This window comes from Gracilinanus agilis, chromosome 4, assembly GCF_016433145.1.
Source record: "Gracilinanus agilis isolate LMUSP501 chromosome 4, AgileGrace, whole genome shotgun sequence".
Lineage (NCBI taxonomy): Eukaryota > Metazoa > Chordata > Mammalia > Didelphimorphia > Didelphidae > Gracilinanus > Gracilinanus agilis.
The window spans coordinates 519,094,476-519,114,962 of NC_058133.1; the positions used below are offsets into that span (position 1 = coordinate 519,094,476).

The following is a 20,487-nucleotide window of genomic DNA, read 5'->3' on the forward strand; positions in this document are numbered from 1 at the left end:
TCTGCTCAGACTCAAGTGCTATTTCCTGAAGTCACATAGCACTGCTCCCTGAGTCTACTACAAACTGAGGGGCCTGAGCTTTAGAGGAGCCCTAACTGCTGCCAGGCAGGAAGAACGCTTTACTTCTCCTGAAGAGCTTCACTACAGAAGCTTTCTCTAAACCTTTTATTCTCTCCTCTAATTCCCCCATCACCCTATCCCTTCACCTTGTATTTTACTTAGAAAATAGTAACCATCTGCCAAAAGCTCCCTCTTGTCCCCTTCTCTATATCCCAACCCCCTTGACCTAATTCTCCCAATTTTTCTTCCTTTATTTCAGTCTCTACTGAAGAGGTGGCCCATCTCCTCACCTAAACCAGCCCTTCTTTGGACTTCTCCCTCCTTGTCTTCTCTTATCCCCGCAACAGACATATCTTCTCTTTAATTTTTAGACTTTCCCTCTCTACTGGCTCCCTTCCTGCTTCCTAGAGAAGTGTCCAGCTTCTTCTCCCCCTGCCCCCCCCCCTTAGACCCTCACTAAGGCTCATCATCTCCTCATGTCATCATCCAGGATCTTTATTTTTTCTCCCTCTTACAAGTCTCCTAGAAAAAAGTTCTTTAGACCTGTTGCTGCCTCCTTGTTCTCCTCTCTTTCTAAAAAGTTCTCCTCTGCATTCTGACTTTGGGCCTTTTCCATCTCCAAAGTGCCCCCCATCATCCTTTAGTTGCCAGATCTCATGTTCTTTTTAGTGTCATCTTTCTTGCTGTGGATGCCTTTCAAAGCTCTGCCCAGAGCCATCTCGTCCTCTCGCCATACACTCTTTCTTACTGACTCATCATTCACAGATGACTCTTATCATCCAGCCCTCATCTCTCCTTCCCCAACTCTAACCTCACATCTCCAACTGCCTGTTGAATATTTCCATTTAGATACGTATCCCATAGTAGTCTCAAACTCATGTCCACAGTAGCACTCATTATTTCTCTTCCTCAAATCCATTCTTCTTTCAAGCTTTACAATTTCTGTTGGGCACATCACTGTCCTACCAGTTAACCAGCTTTGCACACCCAGGATCATCATCAGTACCTCCCTTCACTAATCAAATTAGTTGCCAAATCTTGTTCAGTTTTGACTAAAAAGTTCTCTAGTAACTGGCCCATTCTGTCCACTCACACTGCCACCATCTTAGGACAGACCCTCTTTATTTTTCCTAGACTACTCTAATAGCCTCCTTTCCCCATCCAATCCGTCTTTCAGACAGCTCCCAGAATGACCTTCCTGAGCTATAAGTCTAACTAAGTCACCCCCATCCCAACCCACCCAGCTCAGTAAATTAGAGTGGATCCTCTTGGTCTCTTGGATTAAATACAGGAAGTTCTAAAAATCTTAATGCATTTTATGACTATTAAAGCTTAAAACGACACTAAGACTTTTGGGACATCCTGAATGAATTCCTCCATTTGGCATCTAAACCTCTTTCCAATCTTACACCAACCTCTCTTTCCAGACTGGTTTCACATGACTCTTTTGTACATGCCTGTTTTCCATCCAAAGATACCTACTCGATGTACCTGCAAGAGAACATTCTTTCTCCAACTGTTCGCAGTTCTCTTTCCCTGGAAGGTTTTCTGTCCTCACTTTTGCCTCTTGAGATCCCCAGATTTCTTTAAGACTCAGCTTCAGTGCCTGCCCTGGGGAGAGTTTGTGCCTGAGTTTCCCAGGTGTTATGCTCTCGACCTCCTCTACACTCAAAATTACTTTGCATTTATTTGTATGCATTTTGTATCCTTACATGTTTATTCCATTAGAATGGCAGCTCATCTAGTTAAGTACCTGACAAATAGTAGGCAGTAAATATATGCTTGTTGTTTTCAATCGAATTGAATCAGAATCTTTCCATAACTTGGTAGATGGCCTTTGAAAGTTTCATTGGCCCCCAGTTGCATCTCCTTGAGGCTAGCCTCTTTATACTTAGCCACAATGGTCTTCAGATGACAGAAATGCAGCCCACCATTGGCCCTTTACTCGGAGTTATTCCAGCTTGATGGGAGTTGTCCAAGTTTGTGCTCCTCTGCCATACTTCAGGAAACCAGGGTCACCTCCGCGCCTTTATGAGGTAGGAGGGCTTCCATGAAGGAGACGATAGTACTTTATCTTAAGTGAAAACTGTAGATTAATTTGTCTAAGAAACATTAGAATAAATTTATTGATACCACTGGTAGAATTTCAACTTTGACAGGGGTCACGCTTCATAGTTTAGTCAATATGAAATGTGCTTTTTAGGAGTTCCTCACTTAGCTATTCATATTAATATCAGCCAGTGTATTCGTTTTAGCATTTTAAGTATTTGTTGGTTAGAATTTACATAGCGAACCTATTATGATTTTATACTAAAGAATATATAAATATTTTTAGTCATATCCATTTTCTTTATATTTTCTTTGTCTTATAGATAACTTGATTCAGATCCTTAAGTCATTTTGTTAAATTTTTTGGAGGGAAAGTAAACTAAACTTGTTCAGTTCCTCCAGTTTTCTCATTTAGATCTTTGTGATTTGGAAATTCACATGTTTTCATGTTTTGACTTCACGATGAACTTTAATGAAAGGTGGGAGCACTGAACGGTGGGCTTCAGAGCCCACTTCAGATCACCTCTTTGGGGGAGAATCTCAAAGAAACAAGATCAGGAAATGGACGTTCCAACTCTTCCCCCATTCCAGGGTTCCACTATGCTTGGCCATCTTCGCTGCAGAGCTCAGACTCAGCTGGGGAGGGATTAGTCAGTTACTGTAACTTGAAAGCTCCAACTAGAACTCAGCACATTTCTGTTTAACTGTTTAGGAATGTTCCTTTTTGTAAAAACAAAAAACGGTGATTCCTAGGCCCTGTAGGTTGGTCCATTTCAAGTGTGGGCACCTTGAAAAGGCACGTGCTTTACTGTAGCTCATCGGCATTTTGTCAAGGTTCTCACACACATGCAGTGCCCTTTAAAGGGCTCTTGAAGATTTTGTTTTTGTTTTTACATTTTTAAACCCTTAACTTCTGTGTATTGGCTCCTAGGTAGAAAAGTGGTAAGGATGGGCAATGGGGGTCAAGTGACTTGCCCAGGGTCACACAGCTGGGAAGTGTCTGAGACCAGATTTGAACCCAGGACCTCCCGTCTCTAGGCCTGACTCTCAATCCACTCAGCTACTCAGCTGCCCCGAAGATTTTGTTTTGAACAGCACCATTCTTTACTCTTCCTGACGAATCCCATTCTTGGTTTCTCTTTTCACTGGAATCTGGCCTTTGCTTAAACAAAGCCATGCGTGTTTTCCATTGGGGAGGATAAGAGGGTTTACATTTGGATTCGATAATTGCGTAAAAACAAAGGTGCCTTGTACAGCTTTGTGATTTGGTCCAAGGTTCCCAGTGTCTGTGTGTAGGGGCAGCAAGCAGCCTTGGGAAGATCCTTGCTGTGAGGTGCCACACTTTGCAGCTCCTCCAGAGCCTCAGGAGCTGGAGTGCTAGCAGTTCCTCTGAGAGATGGGGTCTCTTGTCCAGGGCCACAGTCGAGAAGGAACTCTCGGGGCAAGCTTCAAACCAGACCTTCCTGGCTTCAGAGTTGGTCCTTCTTTTCCTATGCTGGGTCATGTTGCCTCTCTGAGCTTTTTAGAGTACAACTGAGTAAATGGATTTCCCTACTAAAAGCTTTATTAGGTCTTTGAACCCGGTGTCTCATCTTAATCTCCCAGATTGCTTTTGGTGTCTTCTAAACACGGGACTCACATTGCTGAGTGAGACTCGCATTGCCAAGTTCCTCGGCTCCCTTGTCAGTCTGATGGATTTTTAGGAGTTATTTTGTATTATTATTAAAGGATGAGATTCATTTCAATAGGCTGTAAAGAAGAACTTGCTGGAAAAGGATCCTTTGCTAGATAGAGAACTCCTTGTACCCCATCTGGGATGATGCTGTAAGATGCTGCTAGAGCCCCGAGTAGCATCTCTGAATGACGGCTGTGCAGGAGCCTGGGGAGGAAAGCCAAGGCCTGGATTGATAGTCATCTGGGAGGCCTCCATGTTAAAATAGAACATGCCATAAAGTCATCACTTTCCTTTCCTCCCTCAATAGTCTTCCACAAAGCTTTATCTTTATGTTCTGATCCACTTAGGATGAAGTCAACATTCCTCCGTTTAGCTTTCAAAACCCTAAACAACCTCGCCCTCACTATATTTCCAGCCTCACTGGACATCGCTCACCCTCCCACACCAGCCTTCCTCACCTCACTGCAGCGCCCTTCTCTGGGCCTTTGCACCAGCAGCCCCTTGTCTAGGAGCGCTCTCTCTCCTTATCTCTGCTCTATCGGGATCTCAAGCCCAGGCTTTTCTGTGAAGCATTTCCCGATTCTCCAAGCTCACTGCACTGTCTATAACTGCTTTTCGTTGTTTTATATTTTTTAAATTGATGCTGCATTGATTTGTTACATGTTCTTCATATCTCGTCCTTACTGCCCATAGGGATCGTTGCATTCCTTGTATTTGGATCTCCAGCACCTAGCACAGTGTCTGGTCCATCGCTGATGCTTCAGGGTTCTTGTTGGTTGTCTGATCCTCAGCAACAGTGCTGGTAGATTATAATCTCCAGATGGTTCTGCCATGCTGGAAAAGCGTCACACGTAGTCCTGGTCACGGATGGAGGCTGCCATGCAAGAAGCAGCCTTGTTGACTCTGGAAAGACTCGTTTCCAGGAAGTCGATGAATTCATTGGCCATAGAAACATTTAATGTGTCTTTTGGTCCCGTGGCAGCCCCCGTCAGTTAAGACGTGACAGAGTCTAAGAACGAAGCAGTTTTTAAGCGCTCTCTGAATGTTAAGTTGAAAGTACTTGAAACAGGAGCTTTGCCCACTAATGGACGAACTGACAGGCAGACTGTTGGACGAATGGAACCGTACCAGTGTTAATAACCTCCAAGTGACCAAAGGGCAAGTGGGAGCTAAACACATAGATGGTTCTAAGATGCAAAAGTAGTGGCGGGTAGAGTTAATTTTATCAGGCCCCTAAAGGAAACCCGAAACATCAAATGTGTCAATTGGAGAGTCATTGAACAAGCATTTAGCAAGCATCTAGCAGGTTAGTGAGGCATGTAAATAGGCTCTGGGGACATACATTAAAAAAGCCAACAGCCTAGAACTCGATGAGCTCCACTAGGAAGAGATACATCTAACACATAAATAAAGAGAATTTGTATTTAAAGTCGACAGCAATAACGAGCACTGATAACTTGGGAGTGGATGATATCAGGAAAGGCCTCACGAAAGAGCTGGCAGTTGAGCTGAGTCTTGAAGGCAACCAGGGATTCGACGAGTTTGAAGTACGGAGGGAGAGTGCTCTCGGCGGGAGGGACAGCTATTGCGAAGCCTGGGAGAGGGAAGGCCGCAGGAGAACTGTAAGCTGGCTACTCTGGTTGGAAGGTTGACCAGCAATGAGAACCCAGCTTGGAAGGTGGAGCCAGATCAGGACGGGGCTTCCATCCTGGGACAACTGGTTGTCCTTGGTACTGGAAGATGATGATGTCTTTTGATTTGTGCATACATTGGACTGAAGGGAGGCAGAGATGCCCAAAACCATCGGCCTCGCTCTCTTCCAGTCATCCAAGTCCAGCGGCAAGATCAAAGCTCAGACAGCTCTACCCTGGATAGGGCAGATCATACTCTCATCTAGAGTAGCACCAGGCCATTGAAGCCCCTTATGCAGAGGGAGGGACATAGGCAGAAGGGTGCTTAAAGGATTTCCAAGCTGTAGCTACATGGAGGTGAATTGAAGAGAGGAGAAGGTGGGTTCAAGGACTGATTAGGAGACCTTTGCAATAGCCCAGGTGAGAGGCACTGAGGGTCTGCACGTGCTATGGTGATGGCTGGGTAGAGAGAAGGGGATGATGGGACACGTGTCGTGGAATCGGAATAACAAGACATCAAGCTTAAATTTATTTCTTTGTAACTTCCACCCTTTGCCAACTTTATTCTGCCATCTTTGGTCTTCATGGTCTAATCCTTGTCATGTACCAGCCTTGAAATGCAGCAGTCATTGCTCTCTGAGCCTTTACTTCTTCAGACTAAACATCTCCACATCCAGTAATTGCCTCAGCAGGTTCTTCACTCTCTTGCTGGCTTTCTTCTGGAGGGCTTTTTAGTTTCTCAGTGCCCTAAACGGTGGCATCTGGAGCTGAATACAGTACCCCAAAAGTGTTCTGACAGGGGAGCAGGACAGCAAGTTCACCACTACACAGTATTGATTCTAAGACAGAAGGTCAGGATTTCAAAACAAAACAAGCTGCTGGAACGCTTCTTACAACTTAATTGCTTCAGGGCCTTCACAGATCTACGTGGTGCTACCGTTGCCCAAGACAGAAAATCCCCGGGGCACAAGCTGTCAGAGGTCCCCTAGCTTTTGACAGATTCCCTGCCGACTTGTACGTCCCACACTTTCCTGACCGGGCGTCTCCATGTGGAGATGAGTTACATCCAGCTGCACTCACACTCTCTCCTGATTTCTCTCCATAAACCTCAGCCTGAGACCCTTAGACTGGCCTGGACAAGGACGCTGTGGATGAACAGTGGCCCGGGCCCAGGACTGGCCCCAGCACAGAACGTTTTCAGGTTATCATTTTAGATTGGAGGCTAGGAGATGGCTGGTCATGAATGCCACGTTCTTTAGAGACTCGAGAATATTGGAGAGACATTCAGCTGGGATATATGCAGTGCGTGCAGCAGAGTTGGAATAATGATCTTTGTATAAGAAATGATGCAAGAAAAGGGGAAGGAGACACCCTTCCCTCCTGTCTGAGAACCACTGCTAAGCAGAGGGCTAGGCAATGGGGTTAAGTGACTTGCCCAAGGTCATATAGCAAAGAAGTATTTAGGGCTAGATTTGAACCCAGGTCCTCCCAACTCCAGGACTAGCTCTCACCAATGAGCTACCTAGTTTCCCTGAAAAGTATGTTTTTTAAGAAGAATATGTGATAGGAAGGGAGATGGCAGATGGGCTGTCCCAGTATCCCATTGGCACCCACAAAATATTTTTTAAAAAGCAAACAATCTTGAGCGAGGCCTTTTGTGTTTTGGCTGTATCTGTAGTAGAGGACCCATAGGAGGACAAGGATGGGCAACACACAGGTGGGGTGTGGCCTGCTAGGCTGAAGAAGTGCCCATCATTGGGATCCTAGAGCCATTGTAATAGAATGCATTTGGAGATTTAATCTTTTTTTCAAACTGATCTTGAAGAGAACCCACTTGTACCAAGTGCAGGAAATAAAGCAGCAGGTCGGGTCTGAAATCAGGAAGACCTGAGTTCAAATTCAATCTCAGACACGTAATAGCTTTGGGATCCTGGGCAAGTCATTTCACCCTGTTTGCCTGTTTCCGTATCTAGAAAACGAGCCAGACAAGGAAATGGTAAATCAGTCCGATATCTTACCAAGAAAACCCCAAATGGGGTCACAACGAGAGAAGCAGGATGGAAACAAATGAACAACAACAAAATTCTTCTGAGGATTTTGGAAAACAACCTCGTTCTCTGTTTAAGCTAGCACAAAATTGCTAGTGACCAGATGTCAGGATCCTGTTGGGCAATGATCCACTCTAGATGGATAGGAGGAAAGTCGCCTGTCAGTGGGATTCTGGTAGTAGGTGTGTGTGTGGCAGCCCAGGATTGTCAGAGCTTGTCATGAGTGATGGCACATTTGATCTTCACACCTAGGCAAACGTAGGTGGTAAGGGCAGTGGGACCCCTGTTTTACAGATAAGAGACCGAGGACTAGAGAGATGAGTTAACTTGTCCAGGGCGGTGAGTATGTGGCAGGCAGGGGAAGCATTCAGGTGACCTCTAGTGTCATTGAGCTCTTCTGACTCTCTTGGCACCTCTTTGGAAATTTGGTCTGGGGTCAGAATGAGCTCGGATTTGGCAGCCCATCAACAAGTTATTGAGTGCCTTTTGGGTGCCAGCTATAGATACAGTGTAAATGGAAGGTAATCAAGAGGGAAGGCCCTGGTAAGGAGGAGAGATGGGGAGACTGGGCAAGACCTCCTGCACAAATGGGGATTGGAGCTGAATTAGGAAGTTTGGAGGCCGAGAACATTTCATGAATGGGGCTCACGCAGCAATTTTAATTGTCATTTATAATATCTCTCATCACAGTAGCAAAAAGGAATTTTAGACCCCATGAAAGAAACAAGAAGCCTTGGTGTATCATGGGATTACAGATTTAGAACTAGACGGAAAACTGAGGACCCCAAAGGATTGGAGGAGTAACAAGCCCCAGGTTTTCCAGGGAGTAAGGAGCAGAGCAGCTAAGATCCAAATCTCAGCCACTGCCTTTGTACCCAGGGTTCCTTTCCATTGCGCTGTACTGCCATTTGAACCCAACCGTGTGCCCAATGACAAATAGATAGTTTTAATTCTCTCAAAGGCAGAACACACTGGAACACACTTTCCATCTTAAATATTTCGCAGGGGCTCTTAGCAAAGGCGTTTCGTAGTGCCGCTTTTTTGTATAACTGTGGTCAAGTCTCCAAATAGTGGAAGGACTTACATGGAGAAGAAGATAAATTTTGTTCTGTGAAACTTCAGAATGAACAATTACTACCAGAGGATGAATGGAGATGGGCAGATTTTAGCTTAGTATTAGGAGTTACTCCCTAAGAATGAGAACAGTTCGGGCAGCCTAATAATAAATAGGAAGAGTCCCTGTGTCTAGCAGCTTAGCCCAGTGCCTGGCACATAGTAGGCTTGTGATAAATGTTTACTGACTGTTGACTAGTATACTGGGAATTCCATAGCACTTTATACAGAATCCCTTATTTGACCCTCCCAACAGCATTTGAAATTTTATTGTTATCCCCCTTTTACAGATAAGAAAACGAAGACTTAGGTTAAATAATTTGCTCCCACTCTCCCAGTTACGAGGGCCGAGACTCAAAATCAGATCTTCTGGCTCCATAGTTTATGAGGTATTGAATTTCCCATCATTGCAGGTGCTCAACGAAAGACTCAACGACTGTCGTCAAGGATATCCTGGACCAGATTTACGAAGAAAGCAAAGAGCCGTTTTAGATGCCCTCATTGCTCTCCTCCTCCTTTGAGATTCCGATGACCAGGAGCTATGCTTACTCGACTTTCTTAACAGAAAAGGCTTCTTTGGGAGAAGCAGTTAATTCCCTTGAACTGGGAGTCTTTAAGCAAAGGCTTAACCATCTGTTGCATATGTTGAACGGGGATAGGCTCAGTGGCCATTAGCGTCCCTACCAGCCCCGTGAGGCTTTCCATTGGTTGTACAACAAGCGGGCCCATAATTATTCATCTCAGCTTTGAAATGAATGTCGATGGAGCATGGAGATGTCATAGGAAGCATTTATTTTATGATTTTGTTCTTTTCTAATAGTATTCATGGTTGTATCTTTAATGCCTCACTTTCTTTTGTTAGTCCTTCAGAGATTCACTTTGACAAGAAGTGAGCCAGATACGTCTTTTGAGACGAGATCAAAAAGTAAGCTTAGTAAGCACCAAGAAGAACATTCAGATGCATGATGCTTTTAATTTAACTCGTCTTTGGTCTCATCGATTTGTATCCTTTCCTCAGTGTTGAAAATTGCCTTCTTAGCTCATTCAGTTCTTGTCCAGGCTTGTCTAGAGGATATCTAAAGCCACTTTCAGTCCTTCATCTCCCAGGTCTTTAAAAATGAGATGTTCCTTTCTCTAAGTCCTTGATAGCGGCTGCCACATGAAGCTTTCCATCCATGTGACTTGCCCACCCTCTTTTCCAGTGTTACCTTTTTTTTTTTAAACCCTCACCTTCCGTCTTAGAGTCAATACTGTGTATTGGCTCCAAAGCAGAAGAGTGGTAAGGATAGGCGCAAAGGGTAGGCAAGGGACCTGCCCAGGGTCACACAGCTGGGAAGTGTCTGAGGCCAGATTTGAACCCAAAACCTCCCATCTCTAAGCTTGGCTCTCAATCCACTGAGCCACCCTGCTGCACCCCCAGTGTTATCTTTAATGGCATTTCAGTGATGTAGGCTAGATCATAGGATCTTTTCCTAATACTATTTTTTGTGCCACCTGAAGTCTTGTTGCTCTGGAGATTGTGGTGTTTCACAGCGTAAGTCAGGTCTCATTACTGGATGAATGTCAGTGGATTAGAAAGTCAGAAGCTGGGTCAGAGCATGGCTTGAGATCATTGAAACAATTGCCTGATTTCCCCACTGGTTTCCAGTTTTTGGCTTCCTAGTCTCTTCTGGGTGGACGTCATTGTCAAAGTGCAGTTCCAGCCCCAGATACACTGAGCATGAGAGGCCTGAAGAATGTCTGTTTTTCTCCCCCTCTTTGCTCGCCCTTCCAGATGAATTGTTCAGTCAAGTTCCTTTAGAGGCTCTGGACCTCAGAGAGGTGCTTACTGTGGTCAGCCCAGGTTTATACATTAACAGTAGGGCTGAGGAAATATCACTGTCTCATAGGAATCCCGCTTCGTTTGAAGTATGCACCTTCCTTCCTTAGCCAGAATCTTGTCTTAGTTCAACAGATGCACGGGGAGGGTCTTGTTGGAGGAGACGACTGAGACATTTTGCCCTGCTGAGTCACACGCTGTTTTAAAAGTAGGCAGCAAAGGCCAAATCCCATCAGATCTGATCTCCCGTGGACCCAGGAGTCAGTGTTGAGACTTACGGCGTCCTTCTGTTGTAGAACACTTTCTGAACGCTGGCCTTTTCCCTTCTGCTGTTTTCATTATGGACTCATTCGTTGGTCACCCACATGGAGATAGGTGATGGGCATCTGCTTTGTTTGTTTTTTTACTCCTTCCGTATTTCCCCTTCTTTCAGATAGCTTGGAAATAGACCCTTAGAGCTTTCAGAGTTGTCCCTTCCAGTTAGATTTCTTGTGTGTGTTTGCCCTTGTCCAGGTTGTGCCTTCTTGGTCTTCCCACTTCTTACGCAACACATCTGGGACTCTGGTGTTTGCTTAAATTAAAATTCAGTTTTCCTGTGCCAATGATGGAAATAGTTTGTTGTAGAAAGGCTGCCTGGTCGGCTTGGCTTTCCCTCAGTTTACTACCTTCCTGGAGGGACGAGGCACTTTGGGTTCGGGGCAAGCTCTCTTCCTCCCAAATGCTCTTCTCTACAAGGTGGTGGCGCTCCTAATTCTCTCATCCTTCTCGGAACATTTGTTGCTGCCCTTGATCCGCTGGTCTCCCGTGTGAGCCAGAAGATCGCCTATCTGTGGCCGGGCTGGGTTTCGTGCTGTGGGTCTCATTGAGCTGGATGTTGTACAGAACTGCCACTTGGGTGAAATGGGCTGGGCCCGTCTGATGCTTTTCCCTTTCTCTGTTGGCTGGTTTTCAGCACAGTGAACTCGCTTGCAGAGCTCCACTTTGGGCAGTTGTGATTACACAGAGATCTTTGCATGGTGACTGTTTCTTCTGGTTTAGGATTAGATTTTGCCTTCCCTTTACCCAGTCCAACCCAGAAAGCTTCTTTGGAAATGCGTCTTACCTCGGGAGCCAGAGCCGGATCTCCATCTCTACAGACAGCAGTTCATTTTGGGCCCCTTGGCCTTCCACGTCCAACACCACCTTTCTGTTTTGGGCTTTTTTTTTTTTCACTTGTGATCTTTAAGGATAGCCTTTGTTTGTGCATCACCTTCATTCGCTCAGCCACGTAAGAGCAAAAAAGAAACTGAGAGAAACAGATGAGCAAACCAACAAGTGTCTCCTCTGAGTCAGACTTAGACACGTTTGGGTTCGGCACCCGTATTCCCCTGCCTCTCTCAAGAAAGGCAGGGCTGTATGTTTCTCATCCCTTTCCCAGGGCCATGCTTGTTGGCTCTCTTCTGAAAGAAAACCTTTGGGATCTAAAGGTGCGAGGCTTCCCAGAGCACCAGGAACCTAGAACGTTGGTACTGTTCTTTCTTGAAAAAAAAATTTTAATCCATTTTAAAGCCTTTACCTTCTGGCTTAGAATTGATAATAATTATCAGGTCCATGACAGGGCAGTAGAGATTAAGTGACTTGCCCAGGGTTACACAGTTAGGAAGTATCTGAAGCCAGATTTGAACCCATGACCTCCTGACTCCAGGCCTGGCTCTCTTATCTACTGTGCCACTTAAATGCCCTTCCTTTGTTCACTTCTTACTCTCAACCCATATTTAAAAAAAAAAAAAAGTTAATTTGGACCCAGGGGTAGGAGTAGAGGTTAAAAAAGAAAAGAAAGGGGAAAAACTGGGGGCACTAAACCCTGTTCTGCCTCCCCATTATTGTCACTCATAATCAGTTTTTGTTGTTAGACACACAAGGAAGAATAAAAGAAAGCCGAATACAAAACTGTAGACTCTCAATATTTTCAATTTGTTTAAGCTACCAGTAATTTGACGAGCTGATATGTATATCTGTGCATGCGTGCAGACACATGTATCGTCTTACAGAGGTCTCTGCTCATGATATAGACTCATGATGGCTTTTCATTTCACCAGATTTTTCAGTTCATCTTAGCTCGACTCTGTAAGTCACTTAAAAATTAGCTTTCTGCCTGTTAACAGCCAGTTAAACCATTTCATTTTAAAGAAAACTCCCACATTGCTAACCAGCGTTTTATTTATTTTTAAAAGCAGCATTTAAAGCCATTTGTTTTAGAAACATTTCTTGTTTCTTTTTTTGTGTCAGAATGTTTGAATGGGATGTGGACTTGCACGTCACTGACCACTCTTAGCCAATAAAATCAAAAAGAATTTAAACATTTCTTTAACTCCGTAATGATGGCAAATGAATGGAAGACTTAGATTGAAATTGAACTTTGTTCTTTTTCTCCTTGGAGCATTTTCCAATCTCACGTTGATATTTTAGTGTCCAGAACGTGAGAATCCATGAACACTTCACTTGGAGTTTTGCACACTTGCATTGCCAAAATGACAACGAGCACATCTTTAGAGTGGGGTATTTTGATTTAATTGTTTCCATTCTAAAATATAATTCAGATTTTTCTCAGTTACAGTGTGTGGTGATGCAGATAGAGGCTAAACCGAATGTATTTTTGCATTATTTATGAAAAAAGGCTTTATCAAACCAGTGTTTTTGGGGTAATGATTAATCTGCCTAAGGTGAGACTATTTTTGAGCCCATTAGAAGCCTTTTTACAGGGACAGCTAGGTTGCTCAATGGATAGAGAGCTGAGCCTGATGTTAGGAAGTCCTGGGTTCACATTTGGCCTCAGATGCTCCCAAGCTGTGTGAGACCCGGGTGAGATGCTTAATCCCCACTTGCCTAGGCTTGACTTCTTATCTGCCTTAGAACCGATGCCTAGTGTGGATTCTAAGACAGAATGTGATGTTTTTTTTTTTTTTTAAAAAAGCCTGTTTCCATAAAAATTGTTCATCAGAAAGTAGTCTATCTATTAATTCTCTTAGGGCAGGTTTACGAGGTATACTTTTAGCAATCCTTCTCTAAGGCTGTCTTAGCCTGATTTATATATTTAAGATAAAAATGTATTTGTCTAAAAGCCATCATTTGGACTGAATTTCTTTAGTCTGAGTGGGGAGCTTCTCTTACTTTTTTTATCCTTGTTTGTAGACTTTGCGAAGGGTCCAAGTGGTGACGTTTTAAAAGGAGTAAGCAGGAGCCCTTGTAGCTCATATCCGGAGGTTTGGGATGCCTTGCACGCTGAAAACTGGGCCTTTTCCCACGCACTTTTGAGTTGCCCTTTTTCTCTTGAAGAAAAACTAGTTGTTAGGTGAAAAGGTTAGAATTAGAAGAGCCTATGATATGCAGCATGCAAAATGCCTGGACTATACTTTTATTTGGTTGAGAAGTCTAATTGAACTCCTTCTAGCCACAGGAGCTTAAGTATTTTCACTTTCTTTTGTGGCACTGAACTGAAGAGCTCTGTTGATCAAGATTTGTATATGTTAAGTGTCATATTGAATTTGTTCCAAAAGCTGAATGAGATTAGACAGGCCAGTGGGCCTGCTGTTGTACACATGCACCTGTCTCTTGATAGGATCCCAAAAGACAAATGGTGCAAGCCCACGTCGATGTTTTTAGAAGTGATTGTAAAGTGATTGCTTATTGGTATTGCTTTCTGATCTCTCTTGTTCTCTTTTCTTTAAGAGCGACATCACCAACCGAGTGTCTAGGTCGCTGACATCAAAAGGCTCAAGATGGCGATCCAAAAACTCAGCCGAAGGTACTTGGGGAGCTCTCATCTGTAAAAGTGTCTCTAGGGGCAGCATTTGGTGGGGTTCCGCTCTTTCTGGGAATCTCAAGGGAAAAGGTAGCTTTGTGACCTCGAGCCCCCAAACTAGCCAGAGATGTTTCCAGTAAGGGTTCTTTGTAGGAGTCAGTCCCTGTGGTGTGGGGGAGGCAAGAAGCGAATGGCAGCCTGCAGAGGAAATCTGACTCTTTGTACACGCTCCCATGTAGGTGCATGTCTGGTACATGGCACCCATTTACTGGCACACAGGCTTGGAGCTAAGCTTCCTCCATTCGAGGGATCTGTGGTGCTGGCCTGGGCCGCCTCCGGTAGCTTCAGCACCCACACTGACTGCCCTCCAGTGCTGCTGATGCTAGCAGCAGTCCGAAACCAGAACGGCCTTCTCTGAGTGTGCTTTGTGAGAAGCTGCCGTCAGACAGCGGCTGTCACAATGGGCTTTGGCGAGCCTGGGGCGAGGCGAAGCCAGAAAGCTTGGCTCGAGCGATGCTCGAATGCTGGCTGAGGGCTTGGCTTCTCCTGGCTCCTTAGAGAAGGCGGCCTCCTGGTTTGTGTCTCCGAGCTCAGGGCATTCCCTTTGCTGCCCAGATTATGCCTTTTCTTGGCCTTTGCCCGAGGGCCTGGACTTGACATGAAAGATGAAAAGATGATAGACCTACTCTGGAGGTCTTAGAATGGCTATGAAATACCTTGATAGAGGTTTCCCATCAGCTTACTAGCTAGGGGCAACTGTGGTTTGAGTGGCCAGGGCTAGACAGGAGGCCTGGGTTCCAATTTGGCCTCAGACACTTCTAACTGTGTGACCCTGGGCAAGTCACTTCATCCCCATTGCCAAGCCCTTCCATTCTTCTACCTTGGAACCAATATGCAGTATTGATTCTAAGATGGAAGGGGAGGGTCTGAAAACAAAAGTGACCAGCCATTCCCTCAGGGCTCGCTGCCCAGGTCTTTGTCCAGTCTCCCAATGCCCCTTCCCCCTAGCCCTCCCCATCCATATTATTTTAGAACTTCATTGCCTGAGAAGCGCACGGCTACCTCATGGTACTTGTAAAAAAAAGTGTTCTTCCTTGGCTTCCTCAGCCTCGGGAATGGAGGGATGATGATCTGTAGAAGTTCTAGTTGTTGACTTCTGGCTATAGCCAGCAGGAAGTTGTTTATTAACTTGGCCCATCTCCTCAGCCCTTGCCAATTTGTCCTCCACACACCTGACAAATTGACGTTCCCAAAGGCCGGGGCTCTCCAGGTCATTCCTCAGTTCAGGAATCCCTTGTGAGTCTCCAGGAAAAAGCAGCACTTTCTGTTGGGCATTTCCTCTTCCCGTGTGGACGCCTGCCTCTTTTGGGCCTTTTGGCATATTGTTCCTGCTCTCCCTTCTTCAGCCTGCTTGCTGTTGTCCACTGCCATGCCTTTGCCGAGGCCGTCCGCTGGGCCTGCAGGTGCCTTTCCTTTACTGTCATCTCTTGGAATCCCCAACTTCCTTCAAAGCTCGCCTCAAGGGCCCCTCCTGCAGAAAGCCCAGGCTGAATCCCTGCCCCTGGCTGGTGGCCTCTGCCTGGGACGTTCTTGGAGATACACGTGGTGTCTAGTTTGTATTTACTTCTCCTCATCCGTGCTACTTCCTGCCAGAACGGAAGCTCTCTGTAGGCAGGGGCTTTTGTCTGGGGCTCGGCATGACCGGCGCTTGGCAGGCACATCGAAGGGGCCAAAGAAATGCCTGCTGCGTGCCTGACTCCTGGAAGTCCTTGTCTGAGCACGCAAGGCTGGACTCTCTCCTTCAGAGGTCCCTGTAGTCTGCTCTGACTGGGGCATCTGGGAGGCAGAAGAAGTTGTGTGCTTGCCCCGAGCAGGAACGGCGCTGGTGTCCTTGTGCCTTTCCCATGTGGCTGCTGGTGAGGGAGGGAGAGGCCCTGGCTCAGGCGCCCCAAGAAGCAGCTTTCACTTGGCTTCTTCAGTATCGGAACTGAACAGCCCAGAGAACAGCATGCGTTTTGTTTCAAAGAAAAGAATCGTTTGGCCAGCACCAGCGTGCGCACATCAGGGTGGGTTCTGGACTGCTCAGCCCCCTTCTGCCCTCACTGTCTTTGTGTTCTAAACAAGGGATGCGATCCTCGGACGAGGGGAGAGCCTGAACGTACATCCACAAAGGCATCGCCTCGTACAGGGCCTTCTTGGTGTTCCTCAACCTTAGCCTTGCAGGACCAGATGCCTCGGCCCTCTTCTTACTCCTTGGGTGCTGTGGGGCTCCAGACGAGGGAATAGAGGTGGACCTGGGAGGGAGTAGGACGTCGGGGGCCAGAACAGGGAGCACTTACTGGGGACCAGGCACCGGGCCCGCCACTGGGCCTGGAAAGACATTCTAATGGAGCCAGCCAGCCAGTTTATCCACGTGGGCCTGAGATGGACTCAGTGAACACTGGTCAACTTGGGAGGAAGAGAGAGTTAGGAGCAGCCTGGCATCCAGGATGTTGAGGGACCCTGAAGGAATGAGGAGAGGCGAGGCAGCCAAGAGGAAGGATGCTGGGGACAGGGGGGCACAGGGGGGCACAGGGGAGGCATTTCGTCCCTCCTAGGCTCTGTCGGAAGCTGTTTGCTTCCAGGGCTGTGGAAGACCTGGACAGCCGTGGGAGGGCCCCAGCATCAGGACCTCGATGGGTTTTTCCTCTGACCTTGTCCTTAACTGAAAAGGCTACAGCAGCCCCTGAATTTCGTCATGCAGCCCCCAGCATGAGCCCGGTGCCTGGCCCACTCCAGCAGGCCTCTCTGCAGACACGTGTGGTCTGAAAGGGGTTTGCTTGCACCCTCTGCCCAGCTGCTGCAGGATGTGGGGAAAGCCCTGCCTAGCTCGTGAGATGCTGGGTCCCGGGAGGCTGCCCATGAGCCTGGCATGGCTTAGGTGAGAAGAGCATCTTCTTTGCTTACCCAAAGGTCACCCCTTTCAGTTAGAGAGTGTGCGTGGCATGTCCTGCCGGCACCAGACAGTTCTGTGTTTTTTTGTTGAGCGCCTGCCTTCACAGCAGTGAGAGGCAGCCTGGTCCCAGGCATGGGAAGAGGAGCTGAAGGCCCGCCTCTACCTGGTAGATTGGGTGACCCTGAACAAGTCAGTCTCTCAGTGCCCCTGGCCACTCTTTAAGGCACAGCTGTAGCACCGTTGCCCCCTGCATTGCTAAAGGGAGACCCAATCTCAGGTCTGCTCTGAGAAAACCACCACCACCACTTCCACCAAAGCTCATTTGATATTTCTGGGTCAGAAGAGAGGAATGCAAAGCCACCGACACCAACCTTTTCCCTGGAAAATAAGAGCGTTCTCCTTTCTAGAGGTAAAGCCGGGGAGTGCCTAGCGCTGCAGCGAGGGGGCAGCAGCAGAGGTGATGCTGGAGCTGCCAGCCAGGGCCCTTCTGAGCCATCCTTAACGATCCTGGGCTTTGGCGGGGTGGGCACTAGTGCTTTTTGCCAGCGGGGGCCTGACCCGCGCGATGAGCTCCCTGTGCGGCCAGTGTCGGAGCTGCATTGGGCACTCCTTCCCATGGAGTTGTCCATTCCGCCTCCGTCAGCTCCTTCCCTGCCCAGCGCCTCTTGAACTCGGGGTGCCACACACTTCGTCTGTCTCTAGATTCTGGCTTACAAGTCAGCTGTTGGAAAACTGTAAACCCCATTCTAATGCTTTGTGTGAAATATTTTATGTCAGGAAGAAAGGAGGATAATAGTGTCCCACCTAAGACTATTTCAGACCCAACAATTGGGCTGAGTAAAGAACCGGAGCAGCAAACGGTGTCGCCCGAGATAGGTAAGAACAGTGCCCTGCTCAGAGCCGGCCCGGCCCCTTAGGAACGTCCTCTGGTCACAGTACTGAGTGCGTTGGAGGCCATCGCTTCAGTGCCACCCATAAAATCGGCTCAAGCAAGTCCCAGCCCTTTCCTAGTAGCCAGCCTCACCCCCTTCTCTGCTTGGCACCCAACAGTCTTTGGGAGAACAGGTGGATCATAGGGGCATAGTTGGAGAGCCCACATATCTGACCCTGCTTGCTGTAGGTTATTGTCAGGAGCAGGACATTAAAGGGGGGACGAGGGGGAGTCCCCTCAGGGCATGCTGGGGGCAAGTGGCTTCAGTAACCTGTGTGTAACAGGGAGTGAGCAGTGCCCAGACAGGAGAGCCTGGCAGTGGATCCCATGGGGACAGTTAGGTGGCTCAGTGGATAGAGAGTCAGGTCTAAAGATGGGAGGTCCTGGGTTCAAATCTGCCCTCAGACACATCCTGTGTGCCCTTGAGCAAATCACTGAACCCCCATTGCCCAGTCTTTACCACTCTTCTATCTTGGAGCCAGTATGTGGTACTACTAATTCTAAGATGGAAAGATCCTTGTTCTCTTGCTGGTGCTGGATTGATGAAAAGATTTGAGGGTTTGGGAACAGGGAGTGACCTCAGAAACCTGGCAGTCCCCAATCTCCCTGCCCTCCTCACAACCAGCACACTTGCTACCTTTACTTCCTTCCCCTGCAGGAAGCCCCTTTCTCTTTGGGAAGACTTCAGGAGAGACCTTATTATCCGTAGCTCTTAAAGTTTTCTTCTAGGGCCAAGAAAAGTCAGGTCGTGCCCTCTTCTGCCTGTTAGGCCTTCAGTTGTCCCCCAGGTCTTTAGTATCTAAAATAAGTGAGACTATTTTTCCCCTTTACTTGGCAGTTTAAAATCAAGTCTAGGGTTTTTTTTGACACTGCTGAGAAAAAGGCCTCAGGCCTTTTCTACGCATTCAGAATTGCCAGCAGGTCCTCCCTGGAGAGGACGTCTGTCTGCCCACAGGCTGCTTCCTACACTGTGGGGGCCAGAGCAGATGTTCTTTCAAAGTTATTCTTTTTTCATGTGGCACAACTGGTTCCAACACTTTCAGTGGTTGGGGCTCAGCAATAGCTAGACAAGATGGAGCCCTCCTTTGGCCTTTGGACTGAACCTATCCTTTTACAAGAGTGCAGCTTGGGATGGTCACCTCTTCCTTGCTAGAAACTTCAGATTTCCTATTGGTGGGAAGGTGGAAGGTGGAGATAAATCACCCAGCATTGTCTTGAATAATTAGCACCCAGGGCACTGCCCACATTTAAGGGTTGGGGGTTGGGGGTGGAAGGAAGAAGCTGTTTCAAACAGTCGAACTTTCAGGGGCCTTTAAAGTGGAGCCCGGCTGTTTCTGTAAAATAACCTGCGTGGAAGTAGAACAGGGATTAGTCCATCTCCCCCTTTCCAGAGCGGGAAACTGAGCTTCACTCAGAATATAGAAAAGCTGGCCTCCAAACCAAGAAGTGGGCTGGGCCTGGGAGAATCAAGCTACAGTTTGCTTTTGCATCCTTTTTTCTTTTCTTAAATATATTTTTATATATTTCTTTAAATATTTCCTAATTACATATAAACATATTTTTAACATTCATTTTTTAAAATTTTGAGTTCCAAATTCTCTCCCTCCCTCACATTTCTCCCTCACCCACCCTTTGAGAAGGAAAATAACGTGGTATCAATGTCATGGATATGTGTCATATGTTTCTGTATCAGTCATGTTGTAAAAGATAACATGCAGAAAAGATGTTCCCAGGAAAAAGCAAGTGAAAACCTCTGCTTCACTAGGCATAGCTGAGTTCCTTAGTTCTCTCTGGAGGGAGAGCACTTTCCTTCCTGGGTCCTTTGAAGTTGTTTGGGTTCCTTGTCTTGATCAGAGGAGCTGTCTCCACAGTTGATCATCTTATAGCAGTGATGGGCAAACTTTTTAAAGAGGGGCCAAAGGAAAGGAAATGCTCCTCTGTCTGTTTCTAAGGCAGCTCTTTCGGAGTTTCATTGTATTGTGTCCTACTCATTGTATTTGTCAGATTAAGAATAATGTCTGTGGCAGGATAGAACATTTCAGGGGGCTGCATCTGGCCCATGGGCCGGAGTTTGCCCGTCACTGTCTTATAGTATTTCTGTTAGTATGTACACTTTTTTCTTGGTTCTGCTTCCCTCTGCATCAGTTCATGGAGGTCTTCCCAAGTTTTTTTCTGAAATCCTCCAGCTCATGATTTCTTAAGCAGAGCAATATTCTATCACCATCACATACCACAGCTTGTTCAGCCATTCCCCAGCTGATGAGCATCCCCTCCGTTTCCAATTCTTTGCCACCACCAAAAAGAGCTGAATTAAACCTTTTTGTATAAATAAGCCCTCTTTTCTTCTCCCTTCCCTTCCCTTCTCCCTTCCCTTCTCCCTTCCCTTCCCTTCTCCCTTTCCTTCCCTTCCCTTCTCCCTTTCCTTCCCTTCCCTTCTCCCTTTCC

General features: G+C 46.7%; 1 protein-coding gene across 4 annotated transcripts in view; it reads left to right on the forward strand.

Moving 5' to 3' along the window:
• Positions 1 to 20,487, forward strand: part of TRAF3IP1 (TRAF3 interacting protein 1) — an 81,105-nt gene that overhangs the window by 14,835 nt on the left and 45,783 nt on the right. For all 4 annotated transcript variants that reach the window (XM_044673374.1, XM_044673373.1, XM_044673375.1 and 1 more), the window contains exon 6: positions 14,104 to 14,179. In XM_044673374.1, coding sequence (XP_044529309.1) covers positions 14,104 to 14,179 — 76 coding nt within the window. The remainder of the gene's footprint in view (positions 1 to 14,103; positions 14,180 to 20,487) is intronic.